General features: G+C 44.7%; 1 protein-coding gene across 1 annotated transcript in view; it reads right to left on the bottom strand.

The window, feature by feature from the left end:
• The window catches only part of LOC123768628 (irregular chiasm C-roughest protein), a gene marked incomplete at its 5' end in the record, with an annotated part of 50825 nt that extends 31820 nt beyond the window's left edge, over window positions 1-19005 (bottom strand). The window contains 5 exon segments of the mRNA XM_069317119.1: window positions 11736-11887; window positions 13972-14096; window positions 14632-14820; window positions 15424-15653; window positions 18723-19005. Coding sequence (XP_069173220.1) covers window positions 11736-11887; window positions 13972-14096; window positions 14632-14820; window positions 15424-15653; window positions 18723-19005 — 979 coding nt within the window.
• Window positions 19006-22500: the final 3495 nt, after the last annotated feature.

Genomic DNA, 22500 nt, shown 5'->3' with positions numbered 1-22500 from the left:
GAGAGAGAGAGAGCGTGTGCGCCTGAGTGCGTGGCTGCTACCATAAGAGTGCACTTATTCACACACTCACGCGAACGCCGTGAGTGTGAGAAGCCACGCAGAGATTTAGAACGAAAAGTGAACAAAAGTCCAGCAAAATCTAAAAAAGATTTATAGAAAGTTTTGGTCAAAATTACATCCATTAATGAGGGTGAATGAATGATGTTAGAACAAAATTATTGTGAAACAGAAAATTTGCTTCACATTCTGTTTCACAAAAATATTTTGAAGCAGAATGTGAGATGTGAAAAGTCAACAAATGTCTCAACACATCCTCAAAAACAAAAGTGTGTGGGGAAGGGGGGGGGGGGGAGAATAACCCACAACATATAGAGAACATGATAAGAAGGGCTGTGCATTAGAGATAGAGGGAGGGGGGGGGAGGGGGACGGAATGGGGATTGAAGAAGGGATGGGAGGGGTGACTGAGGGGAAAGGAATGGGGAATGGGAGTGGGAAGAGGGAATGGTGAAGAGGAAGGGGAGGGAAGGGGGGATTAGGGAAGTAGAAGAGGCAAGTATGCAGAGCACACATGTCAACACATCAACCCACCTTTTAAACCCTTCTTCAATTCCACTCTACTCAATCCTTCCTCTTTTTAATCCTCTTTTCTCACCCTCTTCACTATTACTACCTTAACTCTTCAATGAATTCTCTCAATCTCTCTCTCTCTCTCTCTCTCTCTCTCTCTCTCTCTCTCTCTCTCTCTCTCTCTCTCTCTCTCTCTCTCTCCCTCTCTCTCTCTCTCTCTCTCTCTCTCTCTCTCTCTCTCTCTCTCTCTCTCTCTCTCTCTCTCTCTCTTAATATCTGAGAACTAAATATCTGATGTGTTACAAAACATATGATTCTATATATCAAATATATTTTAATTTGTTAATTATTTGCAAAAATCACCAATATACATAATAGGCACAAGTGTGTTAAGGAGATCATTACCATTGGACACGAGTGTCTGAAACATGTCTGATAATCATGAGAGAGATAACAGGCGGGTGCCAAAGACTAGCATACCGATTCTTTAAGCAGAAATAGGTGAGTATATACAGGTGTGCACACACACACACACACACACACACACACACACACACACACACACACACAGAAGGGAGAGGGGGGACATGATAGGAACGTATAAGATACTCAGAGGAATTGACAGAGTGGACATAGACAAAATGTTCACACGGAATAGTAACAGAACGAGAGGACATGGATGGAAGCTTGAAACTCAGATGAGTCACAGAGATGTTAGGAAGTTTTCTTTTAGCGTGAGAGTAGTGGGGAAATGGAATGCACTTCAGGAACAGGTTGTGGAAGCAAATACTATTCATAATTTTAAAACCAGGTATGATAGGGAAATGGGACAGGAGTCATTGCTGTAAACAACCGATGCTCGAAAGGCGGGATCCAAGAGTCAATGCTCGATCCTGCAAGCACATATAGGTGAGTACATATAGGTGAGTACACACACACACACACACACACACACACACATACATACACACACACACACACACACACACACACACACACACACACACACACACACACACGCAGACATACTCACGGACCTGGAAAAGAGAGAATGCAGGTTTTAGCATAATCTCTTGCTCTCAACTTCTCCTTAGGTGAGAGGCGAAGTCCTCACCAAGTTCTCTCTTTCCTACCAAAATTTTCCTTTTCACTGACTTCTTGCCATAATTTTCCTTTCCCGCAAGTTTCCTCCGTCATCAAATTATCTAAAATGCCTGAATTTTTTCCCCCATTTATGAACGTGTCGTTTCTGATGATTTTATTCCCCATCCTGAGTTTGTCCTACTTTCCCCAGGAAACTGACCGTAAAAAGTCCAACTCCCTCTACATTATTTTTCTCTTTTGGTCTTGCTCTCTCATTGTCGTTCTCACCCCCTCCTCCTTTATTTGAATTTATTTATCTACCTTTTCTCCTCTTTAGCTACCTCTTTCTACTTCTTTCCCTCTTTCTCCTAGTTCTTCTTCTCCTTTCCCTTTTTCTCCTTGTTCTTCTTCTCCTTTCATTCCTCCTCTTCCCTTACATTAATACATAAGAAATCACTGGAAACAGGAAAGTACCAGAAAGTTGGAAGAGAGCAAATGTGGTTCCCCAAGTACAAAAAAAAAGGCAGTAAGTACTCAGGTTCAAAACAGAAAACCAGAAGCCCTAACTTTCATACAGTACTAGATGATGGAGACAACTGCAAAAAAGAAGTTTGTAGAACATCTGGAGACAGAGATCACACAAGACAGAGAGGGGTGGGCGGACTCCATTGCTTTGGACTGTCCGAAAGTCTTCAACACAGTCCCAAACATCAGACAAGTGCACAAGTTGGAGAAAATTCAGAAATTACAAGGAAATTGTTCCAATGAATTAGGGAGTATCTAAGCAACAGAAGACTGAGAGTCATGTAATAAGAAAACATTTCAGAATGTTACTGATCTATGTAAAAGATCAAAAGATGTTACTGATCTATGTAAAAGATCAAGAAGGTCAAACACATACTTCTCAATGTTTGTTGATGATGCAACTAGAAAATAGGAACCCGGACACAAAGTACCTAATGACAGAGAAGGTAATCCAGGTGTTTATCACATACCAGATTTGTATGGATATCATCCGCTCCATTTCCTGTGCTATCTTCAACTGTATTTAAATATCTGAATAAGGAATCATTTAGGGACATGGCGTACAGTACAACAATATGTCAAACCAATTCTAAAATTTGTAGCACAAGCGTTGAGTTTTTTCTCGTTAAACACAAAACAAAGCTTGAGAAATCCCAGAGGTATGTTACTAGACTAGTCTCAGAGCTGAGAGATATGAGTTACAAGGAATGACTAACCAAATTAAACCGCAGGCTACTAAAAGACAATAAACCGGAATTCTTAGTCACTATATACAGCGCTCATAGGAACACACAAAGCAGACAAGGCCAAAATATTTGGGATGGTGTTATACAAACAGTGCGACACAGATGGATGCGACACAGGTTGATATGACACAGATGGATGCGACACAGATGGATGCGACACAGGTGGATGTGACACAGATGGATATGACACAAGTGGATGCAACACAGGTGGACATTAAGTACCTACCTGAAGCACATAAATGTTCGTAAAAGTGTTTTCAGTGTCACAATAAATGAACAAATTGAAATACAATAACAAATAACCTGAGGCAACTAGACCTCAAACATAGCTTAAAGTGTTGATATGGCAGGGCCCGAAACTCTCGGCAACCAGTACACTTGTCAAATGAAGTTTGAGAGATAGAATCCAATAGCTGAAACTCAAGTCCCTCAAGTTCAACTAGCTCAGTACGCAAACACAGAAAACATGCAAGCACGCACACATGATTATCTAAAATAGAATTTTCAGCATGGGTTCCAATCTCCCAAACTTACTTGTAACACTTCCTAATTGTCTCCCCAAAACCGTGTTGAAACACCGATATATCTTCACGTGCAAAATATCTGTGGCTACACCAACTTCTTTCTGAAACACTGTCGCAACATCGACAGCTGAATCTTCCACTTCTTAGCAGCGAAATTTGTGTTGCCGTAGGTGTTCAACTTTCAACTCCATTACGTGTTGCCATGCAGCTATATTTCCTACCCCGTTCCGTGTTGCCATTCAGCTATATTTTCTACCCCGTTCCGTGTTGCCATACAGCTATATTTCCTACCCCATTACGTGTTGCCATACAGCTATATGTCCTACCCCGTTCCGTGTTGCCATTCAGCTATATTTCCTACCCTATTACGCGTTGCCATACAGCCCATACAGCTATATGTCCTACCCCGTTCCGTGTTGCCATAAAACTATATTTCCTACCCCATTACGTGTTGCTAGACACCTATTCATCCTACCTTATTACGTGTTGCCATACAACTGTCCACCCCATTATGTGTTGCCATATAACTGTCCACCCCCCCCCCACCTGGTGTTGCCACTTTTCTTCACTTTGGTTGGCAAACTCGGCCTCCATAAAGCCTTTTTTCTTTCTTTTGCGGATCCAGACTTTCAGAGATCTTTTTGTGTGCGTGTGGAGTTTTAACAGGTACTTGGAGGAGATCATCCATTAGTGAGCAGGGCTGATTAATGCCAGTGGAACCCCAAGGGACGAGGCACATCGCTAATTGCGGCACTACCCATAATTGCAGAGGCAGGGCTTAAGGTCACCTATCGATCCACTTCTCTGACCGGACTCCTAACCTCGCGGTCCGAACTCTTGCTTGTGATATACGGTTGCTGGCCGTAAACGATGTTTAATTGGGTAATGAGTAGAAATTACTTGAGACGGGGGGGGGGATGGAGTGGGAGAGAGACGGTAGAGTAGGAGAGAGAGAGAGAGAGAGAGAGAGAGAGAGAGAGAGAGAGAGAGAGAGAGAGAGAGAGAGAGAGAGAGAGAGAGAGAGAGAGAGAGAGGGGGGGCAGTAGGAGAGAGAGAGAGGGGGCAGTAGGAGAGAAGAGGGTGGACTAGGAGAGAGGGGAATGGAGTAAAAGGTGGAGGGGAGAGACAGGGGTGGAGGGGAAGAGAGGGGGGTGACAGGCAGCAGTCAGTATAGGGGGGTGGGTGAGGACAGGAGCCAACGTCAGTATAGGGGGGTGGGTGAGGACAGGAGCCAACGAGTACCTGCACCAGGTCTACACACTCCTACCTTCTTGGTGGCGATTTATCAGTTAATTCCGGAGAGTTGCGAGTGGCCGCCGGTGGCTACAGGGCCGCGAGCTATAAGGGGAAACTCGCGCCATATTTATGTCCGTAATTGATGGGTGGTATTCCTGAACCATTCCACCCCAGCCCCTCCGCCTTCTTTGTCTCTCTCACACTATTTACAGGAGAGGCCTCTCTCCCGCGGCTCTGATGGGTTGTGGTGACGTCTTTAGCCTCTCTCCTGCGGCTCTGATGGGCTGTGGTGACGTCTGTAGCCTCTCTCCTGCGGCTCTGATGGGCTGTGGCGACGTCTGTAGCCTCTCTCCCGCGGCTCTGATGGGTTGTGGTGACGTCTGTAGCCTCTCTCCTGCGGCTCTGATGGGCTGTGGTGACATCTGTGGCCCTCTCTTCTGCGGCTTATCACTCCTGCCACCATCATAACCACACACAATTCCTACCACCATTACCACTTCTGCCACCACCACCACCACAATCTACCACTATCACCACCAACACCTTCCCACTGCTGCCACCAATACCAGCGACACCCACCGCTCCTGCCACTACCTCCAGTCACTCTTGTGAGACCAACTTGAGCCATAAAGTCAGGCGGAGGCAACACAGGCGCCTTGAAGGATTAATTGTAGAGTGGCAAGGCAAACTGTTGTGGCCTTCTGTTGGTCTCCGTCAGGAGTGTGGGGCCCTGAGACCCCAAACTCCTGACATTGGAGTCCAGCTTTCTCCTATTTTTCTTCTTAAGCTAAATATCTGTTGTACGTTTAATGTGTCTTTAAACTCACTTTTCTTTTCCTATCAAAAGCTAACGCTGTGACTATCCATGATTTAGTGATTTTGTTTTCAAAAGTTCACTATTTGTTGGAGATTTTTGTTCATGGTTAATCACCTGTCAGTGATTTATAATGCTGAGTTTTAGAATTAATTATTTAAGAAGCTGCACATTAGCCGAAGGAATTAATGTCTCTAAAGACATTTATTTCAATTAATGTCGTCTTGCTGTAAACTTGTGCTATTTTATTGAGATTTTCCTTTTCACATCTGGAATGTCCGGCTGAAGATTTACGATTTCGGTCTCCACATTCTCTTCTATCTGCTTCGTTATTTAACATTCCCATTTCCTTAATTTTCTTCCTACTCTCTTCTCTCTCTTTAAAATTTCTTCTGTTTTATCCTTCTTTGTTTTCAGCTTCGCTTACTGTTTTCTTCATCTTTTCTTTTTATTCTTCTCTTCACTTTTAACTGTATATATGTTTTCCACCTTATTTACACGGCGCGAGACAGCCATTTCTTCTCCCTGGCTGCAGTTGAGTGTTAGACCTCCGGGGGCGATGTCCCTTATTCTTCACTCGGCTGTCTTGCTTAACTTTTAATCCTTAGGGTTGGTTAACGGGTGGCGAGAAGGGAACAGGTCAAGCTTTGAATATGAGAATAACAAAGTTCTAGACTTTTGTGAGTATTAATGTGGCTTAATCCACCAAACAGTACGACATAGTAAGGGCGGTGGATCATGCTGGGCTACCGTTACCTGTGGCATGTGGTTGCAAGTGACGAATCTCCTAATCCTGAACACTTCAGGTGCAAACTCCAGGTTTCTCCAGGCAGAAACCGGGTCATGATCTCGCACACTACACTGTTGAATGTCCAGTCATTTTACCCCTCAGACCTGCAGGTATGAGGTACCCAGAGTTTTGTAATTACGCCATCCACTACTGTGTAAATCCTCCTAATACATCCAAAGATTACCCCCTGCATGTCTAGCGATGCTGCGAGATGAGTATTTTAGTATCACATAGCTAGATGCACAATCACGTGATATATCTATGAGACAATCTTTGGAGAAAGGCGGACATTTACTCAGAGATATATCACGTTATTTTGATTTTCTTGTATATTTGAAGAGACCGTTTGGTGGAGAACTCCACAACCTACAGCAGACTGCATGTCGGTTATTTGTAAAGAATAAGTATGCTACCAGCTCAGGGCCTCCGGACTCCTAGTGGATCCCGGAGATCCCAGGTTGTATAATATCTGGAATATCGGAATCTGGAGTTACTCGTGACTCTGATTTCCTCCCCGTCCTGCTTCAAAGAGTTTCACGTGGATTTCCACGTTCATATAATCTAGGGTAGTTGCATAGGTATGTACTCAGGTATGTTCATAAAAAATAAAATATACACCCCTATATGCAGGCTGCTCACGTGAAAATTTTATGAAGCTTCAAATCACGGCATTATTGTTACAGGAAGGATAAATAACCTCATATTTCACTAAAAACAAAAATAAAATTAAATATGCAAACGCACGTATTGAATGTCTTAAGTAAAATATAAGTTATCTTAAATATAAAGTGAATAAAAATGCTCTGATTCGACTCTTCGTAAACTTTTCATGTGAACGTCATATATATATATATATATATATATATATATATATATATATATATATATATATATATATATATATGCATTATTATTTATTACTCTTATCGTTTTTCTTCTTATTAGTGCCCTAATTATTACTGCTTTGCGCCATACATATTAATTACCATCTTGGGTGGGTCAAAACACACCTTGCCACGATCTGTCGAGTTCGAGGACCCCGATGAGTGTGAACGAGGGAGGCGCGTTACACACTGGCTCGCCAGTGTTGCTCTCGTTAACCTTTGCCTAGACCCCTTCATTACGGTAAGTGCTGAGGTCTTTGTGGGACAACTTGCCGGGGATACGCTGACTCCTATCACATCCCTGCATTATCTACGCCACGGTCTTTGTGCAGCTTCGGTCTTTTTTTATTTGTGGGCTCGTGTGAGCTGCTCTCAGACACGTCCCTCACGTTATGGGGCGTCAGTCTCTGAGCTCTCTCTTAACGTTCCTGACTTGATCCGATATTCCCCCTTAGCTTTGTTCACTTTGAACTTCATTCATCATGATTAGGGAACCGTTTATTAGTATTTTCCTGGATATCTTCATCCTCTCCCTCCACTGACTATCTCTCCCACACGCTCACACACCTCCCATGCCCCACACACCTTCCATACCCTACACACTTTCCACACACAACTACTAATTCCAACTTTCACTCGGGTCTCCTTAGTGTTCCTGTTCTTTTCCTCCTGTTTCTCGCTAATGTGTGCCTTCGTATACTCTTACTCCACTACTAACTAGCCTTCAACCGTGTCAGCTCACGCAGACATCAACAGTGTCTGCTGTGTTGTCAGCTCACGCAGACATCAACAGTGCCTGCTGTGTTGTCAGCTCACGCAGACATCAACAGTGCCTGCTGTGGTGTCAGCTCACGCAGACATCAACAGTGCCTGCTGTGTTGTCAGCTCACGCAGACATCAACAGTGCCTGCTGTGTTGTCAGCTCACACAGACATCAACAGTGTCTGCTGTGTTGTCAGCTCACGCAGACATCAACAGTGTCTGCTGTGGTGTCAGCTCACACAGACATCAACAGTGCCTGCTGTGTTGTCAGCTCACGCAGACATCAACAGTGCCTGCTGTGTTGTCAGCTCACGCAGACATCAACAGTGCCTGCTGTGTTGTCAGCTCACGCAGACATCAACAGTGCCTGCTGTGGTGTCAGCTCACGCAGACATCAACAGTGCCTGCTGTGTTGTCAGCTCACGCAGACATCAACAGTGTCTGCTGTGGTGTCAGCTCACACAGACATCAACAGCTCATCACACAAAGTAGAATTTAGATTTTTGTTTTCGGAGATGATTCCCATGAGCTGTGTCAACCTCCACTCCCGCAAATACACACACGCACGTAACCTAACGGGGTTACATGAGTAAGGACAGACATGATCACTACCTACAAAATCCTCAAGGGAATTGACAGGGCAGATAAAGATAAACTGTTTAACACTGGTGGTACGCGAACAAGGAGACACAGGTTGAAACTGAGTACCCAAATGAGCCACAGGGACTCTAGAAAGAACTTTTTCAGTGTCAGAGTTGTTAACAGATGGAATGCATTAGGCAGTGATGTGGTGGAGGCTGACTCCATACACAGTTTCTAATGTACATATGATAGAACCCAGGAAGCTCAAGAATCTGTACACCAGTTGATTGACAGTTGAGAGGCGGGACCAATGAGCCAAAGCTCAACCCCAGCAAGCACAAATAGGTGAACACACACACACACACACACACACACACACACACACACACACACACACACACTGAAAGAGTGTGCAGAGGCACTTTGCCTGCCACTCTCCATAGTGTATAGTAAGTCACTAGAGACGGGAGACCTACCAGAAATATGGAAGACGGCGAATGTGGTCCCAATATACAAAAAGGGCGACAGACAAGAGGCACTGAACTACAGGCCAGTGTCCTTGACTTGTATACCATGCATGGTGATGGAGAAGATCGTGAGAAAAAACCTGGTAACACATCTGGAGAGAAGGGACTTCGTGACAAATCGCCAACATGGATTCAGGGAGGGTAAATCTTGCCTTACAGGCTTGATAGAATTCTACGATCAGGTGACACAGATTAAGCAAGAAAGAGAGGGCTGGGCGGACTGCATTTTCTTGGATTGTCGGAAAGCCTTTGACACAGTACCGCATAAGAGGCTGGTACATAAGCTGGAGAGACAGGCAGGTGTAGCTGGTAAGGTGCTCCAGTGGATAAGGGAGTATCTAAGCAATAGGAAGCAGAGAGTTACGGTGAGGGGTGAGACCTCCGATTGGCGTGAAGTCACCAGTGGAGTCCCACAGGGCTCTGTACTCGGTCCTATCTTGTTTCTGATATATGTAAATGATCTCCCGGAGGGTATCGATTCATTTCTCTCAATGTTTGCGGACGATGCTAAAATTATGAGAAGGATTAAAACAGAAGAGGACTGTTTGAGGCTTCAAGAAGACCTAGACAAGCTGAAGGAATGGTCGAACAAATGGTTGTTAGAGTTTAACCCAACCAAATGTAATGTAATGAAGATAGGTGTAGGGAGCAGGAGGCCAGATACAAGGTATCATCTGGGAGAGGAAATTCTTCAGGAGTCAGAGAAGGAAAAAGACTTGGGGGTTGATATCACGCCAGACCTGTCTCCTGCAGCACATATCAAGCGGATAACATCAGCGGCATATGCCAGGCTGGCCAACATACGAACGGCATTCAGAAACTTGTGTAAAGAATCATTCAGAACTTTGTATACCACATATGTCAGGCCAATCCTGGAGTATGCAGCCCCAGCAAGGAGTCCATATCTAGTCAAGGATAAGACTAAACTGGAAAAGGTTCAAAGGTTTGCCACCAGACTAGTACCCGAGTTGAGAGGTATGAGCTACGAGGAGAGACTACGGGAATTAAACCTCACTTCGCTGGAAGACAGAAGAGTTAGGGGGGACATGATCACCACATTCAAGATTCTGAAGGGGATTGATAGGGTAGATAAAGACAGTCTATTTAACACAAGGGGAACACGCACAAGGGGACACAGGTGGAAACTGAGTGCCCAAATGAGCCACAGAGATATTAGAAAGAACTTTTTTAGTGTCAGAGTGGTTGACAAATGGAATGCATTAGGAAGTGATGTGGTGGAGGCTGACTCCATACACAGTTTCAAGTGTAGATATGACAGAGCCCGATAGGCTCATGAATCTGTACACCTGTTGATTGACGGTTGAGAGGCGGGACCAAAGAGCCAGAGCTCAACCCCCGCAAACACAACTAGGTGAGTACACACACACACACACACACACACACACACACACACACACACACACACACACACACACACACACACACACACACGCACGCACGAAAAATTAATAATTGGGTTTTGGCCTGGTGAGATGAACTCGGGTCGTTTAATAAAACAAAAAGACAAATATACGGTTCTTCCCTCAGGTGAGAGGGTGTTCCCATTATTATTATCATTACTCTATTATTACTTTATTATATATCATTATTGTTATTATCAACCTTAAGCTGTGAGAGCTTCATATGGAGATGAGCCAGGACTCAAAGGGAGGGATTTAAGATGAAAACTGACTCAGGCTGATGACTCGATCTCGTGGATAATTACTCCATCAGTGTGGGAGTCTATGAATAGTATAAACTCTAAATACGATCCACATTGTATGAATAACTTGGGATTATACACAAATAGATATAACTGCATAATAAAATGTCACAAAATGTACGAGAATCAATAAGACACGACCTATCTGTATGAACTTCAGGAGGGGCGAACTAGACGGAAGTTTGTGAGTTGAGACAGGTGAACAGATTAGACGGAAGTGTGTAAACAAAGACAGATGGAGGTATTAGAGGGAAGAGCTTAAGGAAAAACAGGTGGAGGGATTAGACGGAAGTGAGTAAGCAGAGACAGGTGGAGGGATTAGACGGAAGTGTGTAAGTTGGACGGATTAAAAGGAAGTGTGGAAGCAAAGACAGGTGGACAGATTAGCTCACCCTTTAATATACTCTCCCAACAGCCAAGATGGTTAAGGTTTAAACAAAAATCGAGATTGAGAATGAATACGCAAGAGGCACTTTATTGGAAATGGAAATAGCACTCAAGGGGTAAGTGGAGTATGTACTCATAGGGTGCGTAAAGCAGGTACTCTAGAGTGGTGTTAAGTAAGCATTCAGAAGGGTTGTGATTCCTGATCAATGAGTGCGACGCCCCTTTACTGAGAACTGGCAGCTTAGCTCTTGCTAAGTTCCTTGGTGTAGTTAATAAAACAGAGTACTCTGAGGGATTGCATGATAAATCATTAACAGTAGAATGAAACTGCTGCAGAATATAAGAGGTACATTGGGCAAGTACTCACGAAAATCTTGCAGCAAATACTCGGAAGAGTCGCAGATTGAGTACTCAAGAGAGGCGTGGATAGAGTTCTCGAGACGTGGGTAGATAGATCATTTATGAGAGGCGTGGATAGAGTTCTCGAGACGTGGGTAGATAGATCATTTATGAGAGGCGTGGATAGAATACTCAAGAGGAACATTGCATAAGTACTGAAGCGAATCATGGAACAAGTACTCACAGTGTATGGAGAGCCTGGTGATCTTCTTGGAGGAGCCCACCTCGTTGGAGACCTCACAGGTGATATCCTCCAGGTTACTGTCCCTCGTCACGCCTCCCACCACCAGCTGTGTGGAGTTGTTGTCCTGAACCAGCTGGCCATTGCGGTACCATCTGTGGGGGAGGGATATACTTCACTTTGAGTCTAATAAAAGTCTAGGTGTTAGTTTATGACCTACAAAAAGGAAATTGAAGTTTAATTTAAGCGAGTGTTCATCTATCTGAAAACAGGTCCTCAGGGTGAAACATTGCCTAACGGGGTTGTGGACGACTTGGGAGCGATGGAGGAAGGGAATGGTGGAGGCTGGAGAGAGAGAGAGAGAGAGAGAGAGAGAGAGAGAGAGAGAGAGAGAGAGAGAGAGAGAGAGAGAGAGAGAGAGAGAGAGAGAGAGAGAGAGAGAGAGAGATTGAAGAGGGCGAAAGACAGGGGAAGGAACGAAGGGGAACAAGAGGCTGATAAAAGGGAAATGAGTGGTCTGTGAATCTGAGAGGGAGGAAAGTAAAGTGGTGACATTTTAAGGAAAGGAGGAGGAGAGTTTTCATGGTGAGATGGGGGGTAACAGGAGTGAGGAGGAGAAGGATGACAGGAGAGAATGCGAAGGGTGACAGGATGAGGAGAGAAAGAGTAAGAGGCTGAGTGATTGTATGAAGCTGAATGAGGAAATGAGGAGAATCAAGAAGTTGATAGGAGAAAATGAGGGCAGTGGCAGGCTGAGAGGGGTAAGATCTAATGATAGGTTTAGGGGTAAGATCTTGTGGTAGGCTTAGGAGCAATAACTGCTGATAGGCTTATGTTTAAGATCTAGTTGTAAGCTTAGGAGTAAGAGGATTACAGGTAAGCTGGTGTGGTAGGCTGAAGGGTAAGATGGAGAACTGGACGGGATGAATTCATGGAGTTTTGGAAAAATATTGCAACAGTGAACAGATTTCTCAAATATTTCAGCCTCCTAGAATGAAAAGAAATTGTCTGTTAAATTGCATATATTCAGGATATTAATGTGGACACACTAGAACAAATCTAGCATTGAAACGAGTGAAGGAGCACACCTTGCCCTGCTTACTGCTAAAGTGGCAACTTCCTGAAAGCATCTGGAGGGTGCAGCCCACACCAATCAACGCACCAATTTCCATAACAATCTCTGAAACAATTCCAGACATAACTGATAGAGGGAGACGCAGGAGAACATTCGTGCATGGTAACCTTTCCCTTTCCCTATTCTCCCCTCCACCTTCAACTCTCCAATTTACCCATTTCCTATCCTACTCATCCTCCCAAACTACCCATCCCCCCCTCAAGCAACCCATTTCCCCTTTCCCTGCACTCACTGTTGCAGGGTCTTTGTGCTGATGCTTATATGTGCTCAGTGAGAGCGAAGCAGACCCTCCCTGCGTCTTCTATTGAATTATGTGGGTTCGAACTCGAGAGAACATTAATTAAACTATCAATAATTAAAAAAGCCGGGCTTAAGAGCTGACGTTTGACCCTCCCGGAAAATCTAGGTGTGCACTCAGATATGGTCTACTTGTAGGTAGACCTTCTTAGCTGTTGAGAAGGAGGGGAGAGAGGGAGAAAGACAGGAAGGATGAGTGAAAGAGGGCGGGTAAGTACAAATGGGGGGTTTGGGAGGAAAGAAGACAGAAGGAGCTGTTGGCAAGGTATTGAAAAGAGAGAATAACTGATGGAGGAGACGGCGAATAATCAGGTGAGGGACGAAGGCTGAAGAGGCGAGGAAATTTTCAGGAACACACAGGCGGCTCCAGCCTCGGTGTTAGCAGATTTGCTGGTAGGATTTGCCGACCTGTTCATACCCAGGGACTGTGGGACGGAGCAACTGTCTGGCAGGCGGAGAACAGACAATGTACACACAGCTCGGGATTGCATATTACAGTATGGACGGCTGAATTTGACGTAAGGGGAATTTAAATATTTTTTTCCCTCATGTAAAAAAAAAGATTAAATATTTGACGTGCTTGAAGGGGAAATCCTAGAATATATTTGTAATGTGCTGAGGAGAACTTACTTATTTGCGCAAAATGCACTATTAGCAGTACTTTATGTTCTAAAATATCTCTGACTAAATATTTGCGAGATGTGATTCTCTGCCTCTCTCTCTCTCTCTGTCTCTCTCTCTCTCTCTGTCTCATGGTGGGACTCACCTGTAGGAGAGGTCAAGAGAAGACAACCTGTTGGAACTCACCTGTAGGAGAGCACGGAGGGGTTGCCGGATGCTGAGCAGGTGAGGGTGGCGGTCTGGCCCTCCCGGTAGCCATCTTGGTCATGTGTAATGGTCACCTCCGGCGGGTAACTCACCTCAAGACGCACCTGATATACCAAACATATTATGTTAACACAATACCAGAAATATAAATGTCGTCCCAATGTTTGGTCATCACTTTGTCAGTTAACCTTTAATGAGACAGTGAGGGGGTATTGTTTAACCCTGAAGCTAGTCCCGACTCGCTCACCCTCCTTTCTAAGTACTCTTTGATACCTCGTGTTACTTTTCTAATTAGTGATCCTCTGTCAACTGATTTAGTTCCGTGGACAAGTCAGTTATTCGTACAATTTCCCCACCAGACGGTTCTACAGACTCGATAGTAGTTCTTTATGCACACTCTATAAACTACATTATACACTATAGACATATATACTATATATATATATATATATATATATATATATATATATATATATATATATATATATATATATATATATATATATATATATATATATATCAGCCTTAGTAAGGGGTAATTGACAATTTCTTCAGAGAAAGACAAATATTTTCGTGGGAAGACAGACAGAAAGACAAAGGCCGTGAACACCCGGTCGCAGCACGACACACAAGACTCACCTGGGTCCTGAAGGCCTGGTGAAGAGCGGGGTTGGAGGCGGTGCAGGTGAAGGCGGCGTTGTGGTGCTCTCGTTTCGCCAGGAAGCTGAGGGTGGAGCGGGCGTTCCTTCTGTGCTTGTCCGCCATCACCTCCGTGGAGTACTCCACACCTTCCGTCACCACGCGCCCGGATCCGTCCAACCACTGGATCTGGAGAGTCCAGGAGAAGCGGTCAGTCACGGAGGAAGTGGGAGAATATCAGCTTGTGGGAATAATGAAGAGGATAAATAAGAGGGTGTATCAATGAGGGAGTATCAATGAGGGAGGGAGGGAGACGAATCAATGAGGGAGGAGAGGGAATCAGTGTGTGAGAGAGAAGTACTGACTGGTGAGACGCAGAAGAGGATCAGTAAGAGGGGGGAAGGAGGGAGGAAAGTGGATCAGAGAAAGTGGCTGGAGAGGATTAGTAAGAGGAAAGAGATGGGGACGAAGAGTAAGAGTCCGGGTGATCATAGTATAAGAGGGAACAGAAATGATGAAGGAAGAAGAGAAAAATGTAAAGAGAGGAGAAAGGGAAAAGATCTAAGAGATGGATGGAAAGTCAGCAAAAAGGAGAAAAACAGGAAAAGAACCAAGGAAAAGGGAGATGAGATTTAGACTATATACATTTCACACAGTTTCACCTGAACACAGCGATGTGAAGGTTGTCTCTTAATAAATCTAAGAGTAACTATTCACTCCCTAATTATCCATCCTCACCATGGGTCTATTTTCCCGACGGTGTACGGGGGGGCCCCTTGAGGAGTGACTCACCTCGGCTGCAGGTTTTCCCCCTCTGGAAATACAGGTGAGCTGGACGCCCGCCCCTGCGGTGGTGGTGACGACGGGCCCCTGGGTGATCTCCGGGGGCTCAGGGGGCACATACACGGTCAACTTGGCCGTCTGGGACCTCACACCTGGGATATCCTTCCAGCCAGTCACCTGACACTGGAAGTAGGAGTCGTCCTCCAGAGTGACGGGACTTATGCGAAGGCTGAAGTCACCTGCAGGGAAGGGAGAGGGATAGTTACTCGACGGCTCCGCAACACGAGAAGCAGTTTAGGAGGCGAGGGCTAGGGAGGAGCGTAATCAGGCTTTCCACATTACAGAGAGACAATGGAGACTAAGGCTGAGGTCTCGCGAAGATATGATGAAGAGAATGTTAATTTGATGATTGATTATAGACTCCGGACCGAAAGGCTAACGAGTCTAAAGAAATTACTGACTGAAAGGTTGACGTCTTCTGAAAGAAGCATTGGCTGAAAGGCTGACGTCTTCTATTAGCACGTTGACATCTATTGAAAGTGGTGACTGGAAGATTGATGTCTTCTGAAAGGAGTGTTAACTGGGACGATTCAGTGCTGATCACGTAGAGTTAGGTAGGAATTTTGCTGGGTGTTCAGGTTGCTCTCCAAGGCAGGGATTTGTTTTTTAAAATCCCTCAGTGTGTGTGTATGTGTGTGCACTCAACTATTTGTGCCTGCAGGATCGAGCTCTAGCTCTTTGACCCCGATTATGTGTGTGTGTGTGTGTGGAATTTGTTACCTGCGCTGTTGAGAGTTTTGTGAAGATAATGTGTTAATAACTTAAATTATTGTCTTAAACGTCATGTTGCTTATTAAGCTCAGAAGACTATGCGAATCATGTGAAGCTGGACATTATATGCTGTGCATGTAGCTGAGAGCATTGTGCAGAGTGAAATATGTGCAGCTGAGTGTATACAGCGCTGGGACCTGTGCGCGCCTCTTTACATTAGCCTCCTCTGAATTTCAATGGCCCATTACTGCTATTGGCTGTTGTGGGAAAATTTTAGTGCACATTAAGGCTGCAACAGCTATCATTCCGCCTGTGAATTGTTCAGCTGGGATGTGTAACGCTGTTTAGAATGGCATAATACATTAGATATCTCCTCGAAAAGTCTTAGAAGCAGGTAAATCCTCTTGTTGTGGTCTTAAACCATCGGGATTATGTTCTTTGCGACTTGAATTATGTTTGTGCGTACAATATTCCCCTAGCTGCGCTTCCAGTGGTTGAACTTAGGATCTTAGGTGCTGTTCCCCAATCTTTAAACGACGGGGTGTAAAAGGTCTTATAAATCCACATTCGAATTTTTCTGGAATCTACCTCTTCTACGGTACATTTTGACACTAGACGTTCTTTCTAGTATCTTTGTGGCTCATTTTGTTCATTAACTTAGTCCCTCGTACCTGTGACCTTCCAGTGCCAGACAACCTGTCCTTGTTGATTATGTTTATTTTATGTCAGTCATAAACTACCTATTAGTGTTTGCTGGGCACGAGCTTCAGTTCCTGGGTCCGCGTCTTAACTCTGACCGATGACTAAATTGGTCTTTATTATAGGCTCTCTATTTTTAAATTCATTCATCCTCAACTACTTCTTCCTTTTCTAATATCCCTGACACGTCTGAATATTCCGTGTACCCTCATCCTCATCCCTTCCTGTTGAACCACCTTGTTCTTGTTCGGCCCGTGTACACGCAACATTATTGTGATGGGTATAAAACCAGGTCTCGTCTGGTAATGCACTGTTACTGCGTCACGAGATATTGTTCCTGCTGCTTTTCCTGAGAGCGTATGTCTCTCAGCGCTGAACTAGTCCGGAGGCGATCTTCATCCTGGATCTAAAGGCAGGTTATTTGCCGTCCTGCATGTGGAGCTGGTGTTATCTGATAAATATGGGCTCTGAGGGGGTAGGTTTGGATGTCTGCCGCCAGACCCTTCACTTTATTGGATACTTGGAACTTGCTCTTGTAAAACGCAGTAAATTGCCTTTAAGTTTCGTTTTTCCAGCTCGAATCTTCATTGGTTTTATCTTGCTTTCGTTAAACTGTAGCAGCCATTTTCTGAGCCACTCGCGTAGCTTGTCTAAGTGTTCCAGTAGTATCTTTCAGTTCTCTTCTGTTCGCATTTTTCTTACTAGTTTTGCATCATCCCTCCAAGTTGGTCAATTACATGTTCCAGGAAAAGAATGGGTCCTAAGGCCCATGTTGAAAGCAGCTATTTATTTCATTCTTCATCGTAACCCTTGGCCTTCTATTTTTCTGGCATTTTTTCTCGATCTCTGTTTACTCTGTTAAATGTTCTTGCAAGGCTTAAGCACAGCTCTTCAGCTCCACCTTTCCAGCCATTGGTCTGCTTTATTTGCTCCAGTGGAATTCTCAGGTTTATGTATTAACGTCTTGATCATAGGTCACGCTTTTTTCAGTAAAGGAAAATCACGTTTTATCAGTGTTAGCTTGCTATGAAACTCCCAAAGGCTCATCAGCCATGATCAGTTTCGAAATCTATGAGTGTGTGTATTGAGAGTCTACTTATTGTAATGTTCTAAGGGCTTTTCCTGATTGGTCTCTTAGTATCATGCAGGAAATACTTATCGACAACAGCCTGTACTTTTGTGGTTCCTGCAGCTCTCTTGTTCACTGTTTTACTGTGAAGATTTCATATCCTTCGCAATGGGTTTACACAATGATCCTGTCTCTTTCATATGGCGAATGGCTGTCTGGGCCTTGGGGCCTTCGCTGCGTGAGTGCGCTCCTGTACTCACCTAGTTGTGCTTGCGGGGGTTGAGCTCTGGCTCTTTGGTCCCGCCTCTCAACCGTCAATCAACAGGTGTACAGGTTCCTGAGCCTATTGGGCTCTATTATATCTACACTTGAAACTGTGTATGGAGTCAGCCTCCACCACATTACTTCCTAATGCATTCCATTTGTCAACCACTCTGACACTAAAAAAGTTCTTTGTAATATCTCTGTGGCTCATTTGGGCACTCAGTTTCCACCTGAGTGCGTATGTGTGTGTGTGTGTGTGTGTGTGTGTGTGTGTGTGTGTGTGTGTGTGTGATTATGAAGGTTACTGCACGTGTATGTGAGAGTGCACGTTTGTATTTTTTTGTGTATTTTCTAATGCTTAAAAAGTAAGAACCCGAAACGCTACGCGTACTAGTGGCTGTGCAAGAATGTAAGAACTCTTGTATATATACATAAAGTGTGGGAAGAAAAGAGTGGGATATAAGAGGGTGATAGCAAGATCTCCAAGAGCAAGCAGTCTCCTCACCTTCCTCGTCGGAGCCAATCATGGTGTACCGCTTGAAGGCGTACAGTTCCCTCTCGTTGCCCAAACCGAAGTCGTCTCTTGTCCACTGCAGCACCCCGACCTTGTTGATGATGCGGCACGGTAGAACCACAGTTGACCCGATCACAGCGGTCTGGGGCGAGGGCTGGTTAGCAAATTTCTGCTCCCCTTCCGTGGGAGCCGCCGTCAGGAGAAGGAACCATGTTCCTGCCGTCCACCAGTGCCAGCACCCTCTCTGGCGGGAGATGCCGCCGACATTCACCATCTGAAGGGGAGAAAATGTAGCAGCTGTAATACATGTAATGTAATTCGGACGCTGCTCAAGACGTCACCCAAATAAATGTGATAATTAAGCACTATATTTAATACAATCTTCACAAAAGGGCGTCTGAACAGCTCCCAGTGGCATAGCATTTTAATCATACAACTAGACTGTTTCTCTAGTAGCAAACCTGAATAAATTTTATATATATATATATATATATATATATATATATATATATATATATATATATATATATATATATATATATATATAAAGTTTTTTTAAGTTCAACACCAAACCACGGAATGGCTTACACAATAGGACCACTACAATATCTTACGAACCTCGATAAGCGACCACTTCCATTAGTGACCACTTCTATTAGTGACCACTTCCGTTAGTGACCACTTCCGTTAGTGACCACTTCCGTTAGTGACCACTTCCGTTAGTGACCACTTCCGTTAGTGACCACTTCCATTAGTAACCACATCAATAAACGATCACGGTAAAGATTGGTTAACAGGGAACAGACTCCACCACACATACAAGGCGGCCCAAGACAAGTATGTTGTTAAAGATTCGCTACCTGGAACAAAAAGTTCTAAGTAACACGGGCTATGGTGAGCCCGGACAAGTAGTGGTGGCTCTTTGCTGTCCCACAATACATCACCGGGGCGCCCTCTGCTGACGGACCGCCCAACCACATCACCAGTTTTCGTATTTTTTTTTCATAAATGAAACGCTCTTCATCGCTCGAGGGAGCTGTGCCTCGTGCAGCCACGGACATGTGTACTCACATATTTATCACATGAATTAATACCTTCATCCGCTGCATTAGAGCAGATATTTATTAATTTGCATAATTGTTTCCGTGTCAGAGTTAATTATACAGAGGTTGTGTAGTAATTAGAGATTCATTTTTTTGCTTTCATAATTCATAAATAAACTAAATGACAGTAAATATGTGAATGAGATAAATAATTAAAATACAAATACAAATTAAACAGCTTTTTTTTTTTTTAGGAAGGGGGATGATATGGGGAGAGGGTAGGTATTGTATGAAAAGAATTACCTATACATTGTCTGGTGGATGTTGAGAGGGAACCATACATTTTAAATTTTAAATTTTGCCCCGAGGGGCGAGTTTATTGGACAGCGCCACTCATCTTGTGAGTGGACCCACCGCCATAGCAGCATGTACAACACTCTCCAATAGGAAGAAAACCCGCTGGGTTGTTCATCCTGTCACTTGTACCCAGACACAGCTGGGACTTGCATACATTGTCTAGTGGATGTTGACAGGCTCACCTATACACTATGGTGTATAGGTGAGCCTTTCACCTATACAGGTTCACACGTTGTTAATGTTATGTTAACAGGTTCACACGTTGAAAAGCAACGGTGCAACAGATACACTGAAGGAGAACTCCATTAACATCAAGAGCCCGAGATTTTTCAACACGATATTTTTCCCATAAGAGGCATAAGTGGCCGACTTCTCACGGTGTTCAAAAGATAACTCGATAAACACGTCAAAGGCTACCTGATCAACCAGGCTGTGATTCATACGTCAGGCTGTGAGCAGCCGCGTCCAGCAAACAACCTGGTTGACCAAACCATCAACCAAGAGGCCTGACCGCAGGGACGTTGATCTTCGAAACCATTCCAAAGTAACTGTAAGGTAAGGCACCTTATGTCTGGCGAATATAAACACTCACCCCTACACTGTTGTGAATATAAACACTCACCCCCTACACTGTGGTGAATATAAACACTCACCCCTATACTGTGGTGAATATAAACACTCACCCCCTACACTGTGGTGAATATAAACACTCACCCCTACACTGTGGTGAATAAAACACTCACCCCTACACTGTGGTGAATATAAACACTCACCCCTACACTGTGGTGAATAAAACACTCAACCCTACACTGTGGTGAATATAAACACTCACCCCTACACTGTGGTGAATATAAACACTCACCCCCTACACTGTGGTGAATAAAACACTCACCCCTACACTGTGGTGAATAAAACACTCACCCCTACACTGTGGTGAATAAAACACTCACCCCCTACACAATATCTGGTGAATATAAACAGACTCACCGCACATAAATATGCCACTCAAATAAATGAGAGGATCAGTGGGAACTACACACAGCTGGTCGGAGCACAGGACCCCCCTCCTTCCCCCCCATCAACCACCCCTCACACTCTTAACCCCCCCCCCCTCTCCTTCAACCCTCCCTCCCTCCCTCCCTCAGCTTCCCCTCCCTTATCCTTCTCTCCCACTCTCGACCTCCCTTAACCTACCATTCCTCCAAGCCCCCCCCCCTTTCCCTCTCGAAGAACCCTCACTCGCTTAAGAAGGGCGCGCCAAATTACTCTCCAAAGCTTAATGGAGGTGTTGGGGGAGGGTAGGAAAGAGGGGTGAGGGGACAGGTGAGAAGAAGGGTGGGGGCAGGAGGGAAGAGGGGGGGGGGGCAGGGGGGAAGAGGGGTGGGGGGTATGTGGGAAGAGAGGGTGGGGGTTAGGTGGGAATAGGGGTGGGGGGCAGCTAATTTTTTTTGTGCATTCAGAAACAACACGATGGTAAAAAGAAGGGGGAGTAGGACGGAAATGGAATGGAAGCGACTTGGATTAAAGAGGGATTACAGATCAGGCAGCAGAAGGGGGTTGAAGGGTCTAATAGATGGGAGTTCAGGGCAGAAATGTGTTGAAAATCCAATGGAAGGGGAGAGTGGAGTGGATATGTGGAAAGGGGAGCAGTGGAATGGTTTTGAGAAAGGAAGGTGACAGCGTAAAAGTAGTGCGAGGTAGGAGAAAGACGAGATGGTCCGGGCACAGGGACGGAACAGACGATTCAAGGCACGTCGCCCTCGGAATTACGTATTAGGTGAGGATAGAATGAGACGGTCGCAGGGACGGGGAATAAGACAATATCAAGAGGAAGATGAACATTAAATATAATCTAGAGAGAGAGAGAGAGAGAGAGAGAGAGAGAGAGAGAGAGAGAGAGAGAGAGAGAGAGCAAGAGAGAGAGAGAGAGAGAGAGCAAGAGAGAGAGAGAGAGAGAGAGAGAGAGAGAGAGAGAGAGAGCAAGAGAGAGAGAGAGAGAGAGAGAGAGAGAGAGAGAGAGAGAGAGAGAGAGAGAGCAAGAGAGAGAGAGAGAGAGAGAGAGAGAGAGAGAGAGAGAGAGAGAGAGAGAGAGAGAGAGAGAGAGAGAGAGAGAGAGAGAGAGAGAGAGAGCAAGAGAGAGAGAGAGAGAGAGAGCAAGAGAGAGAGAGAGAGAGAGAGAGAGAGCAGAGAGAGAGAGAGAGAGAGAGCAAGAGAGAGAGAGAGAGAGAGAGAGAGAGAGAGAGAGAGAGAGCAAGAGAGAGAGAGAGAGAGAGAGAGAGAGAGAGAGAGAGAGAGAGAGAGAGAGAGCAAGAGAGAGAGAGAGAGAGAGAGAGAGAGAGAGAGAGAGAGAGAGAGAGAGAGAGAGAGAG

Source organism: Procambarus clarkii, chromosome 86, assembly GCF_040958095.1.
Source record: "Procambarus clarkii isolate CNS0578487 chromosome 86, FALCON_Pclarkii_2.0, whole genome shotgun sequence".
NCBI classification, from domain to species: domain Eukaryota; kingdom Metazoa; phylum Arthropoda; class Malacostraca; order Decapoda; family Cambaridae; genus Procambarus; species Procambarus clarkii.
Note: the sequence above shows the minus strand (reverse complement) of the source record. Positions and strands in the feature narration are given on the sequence as shown.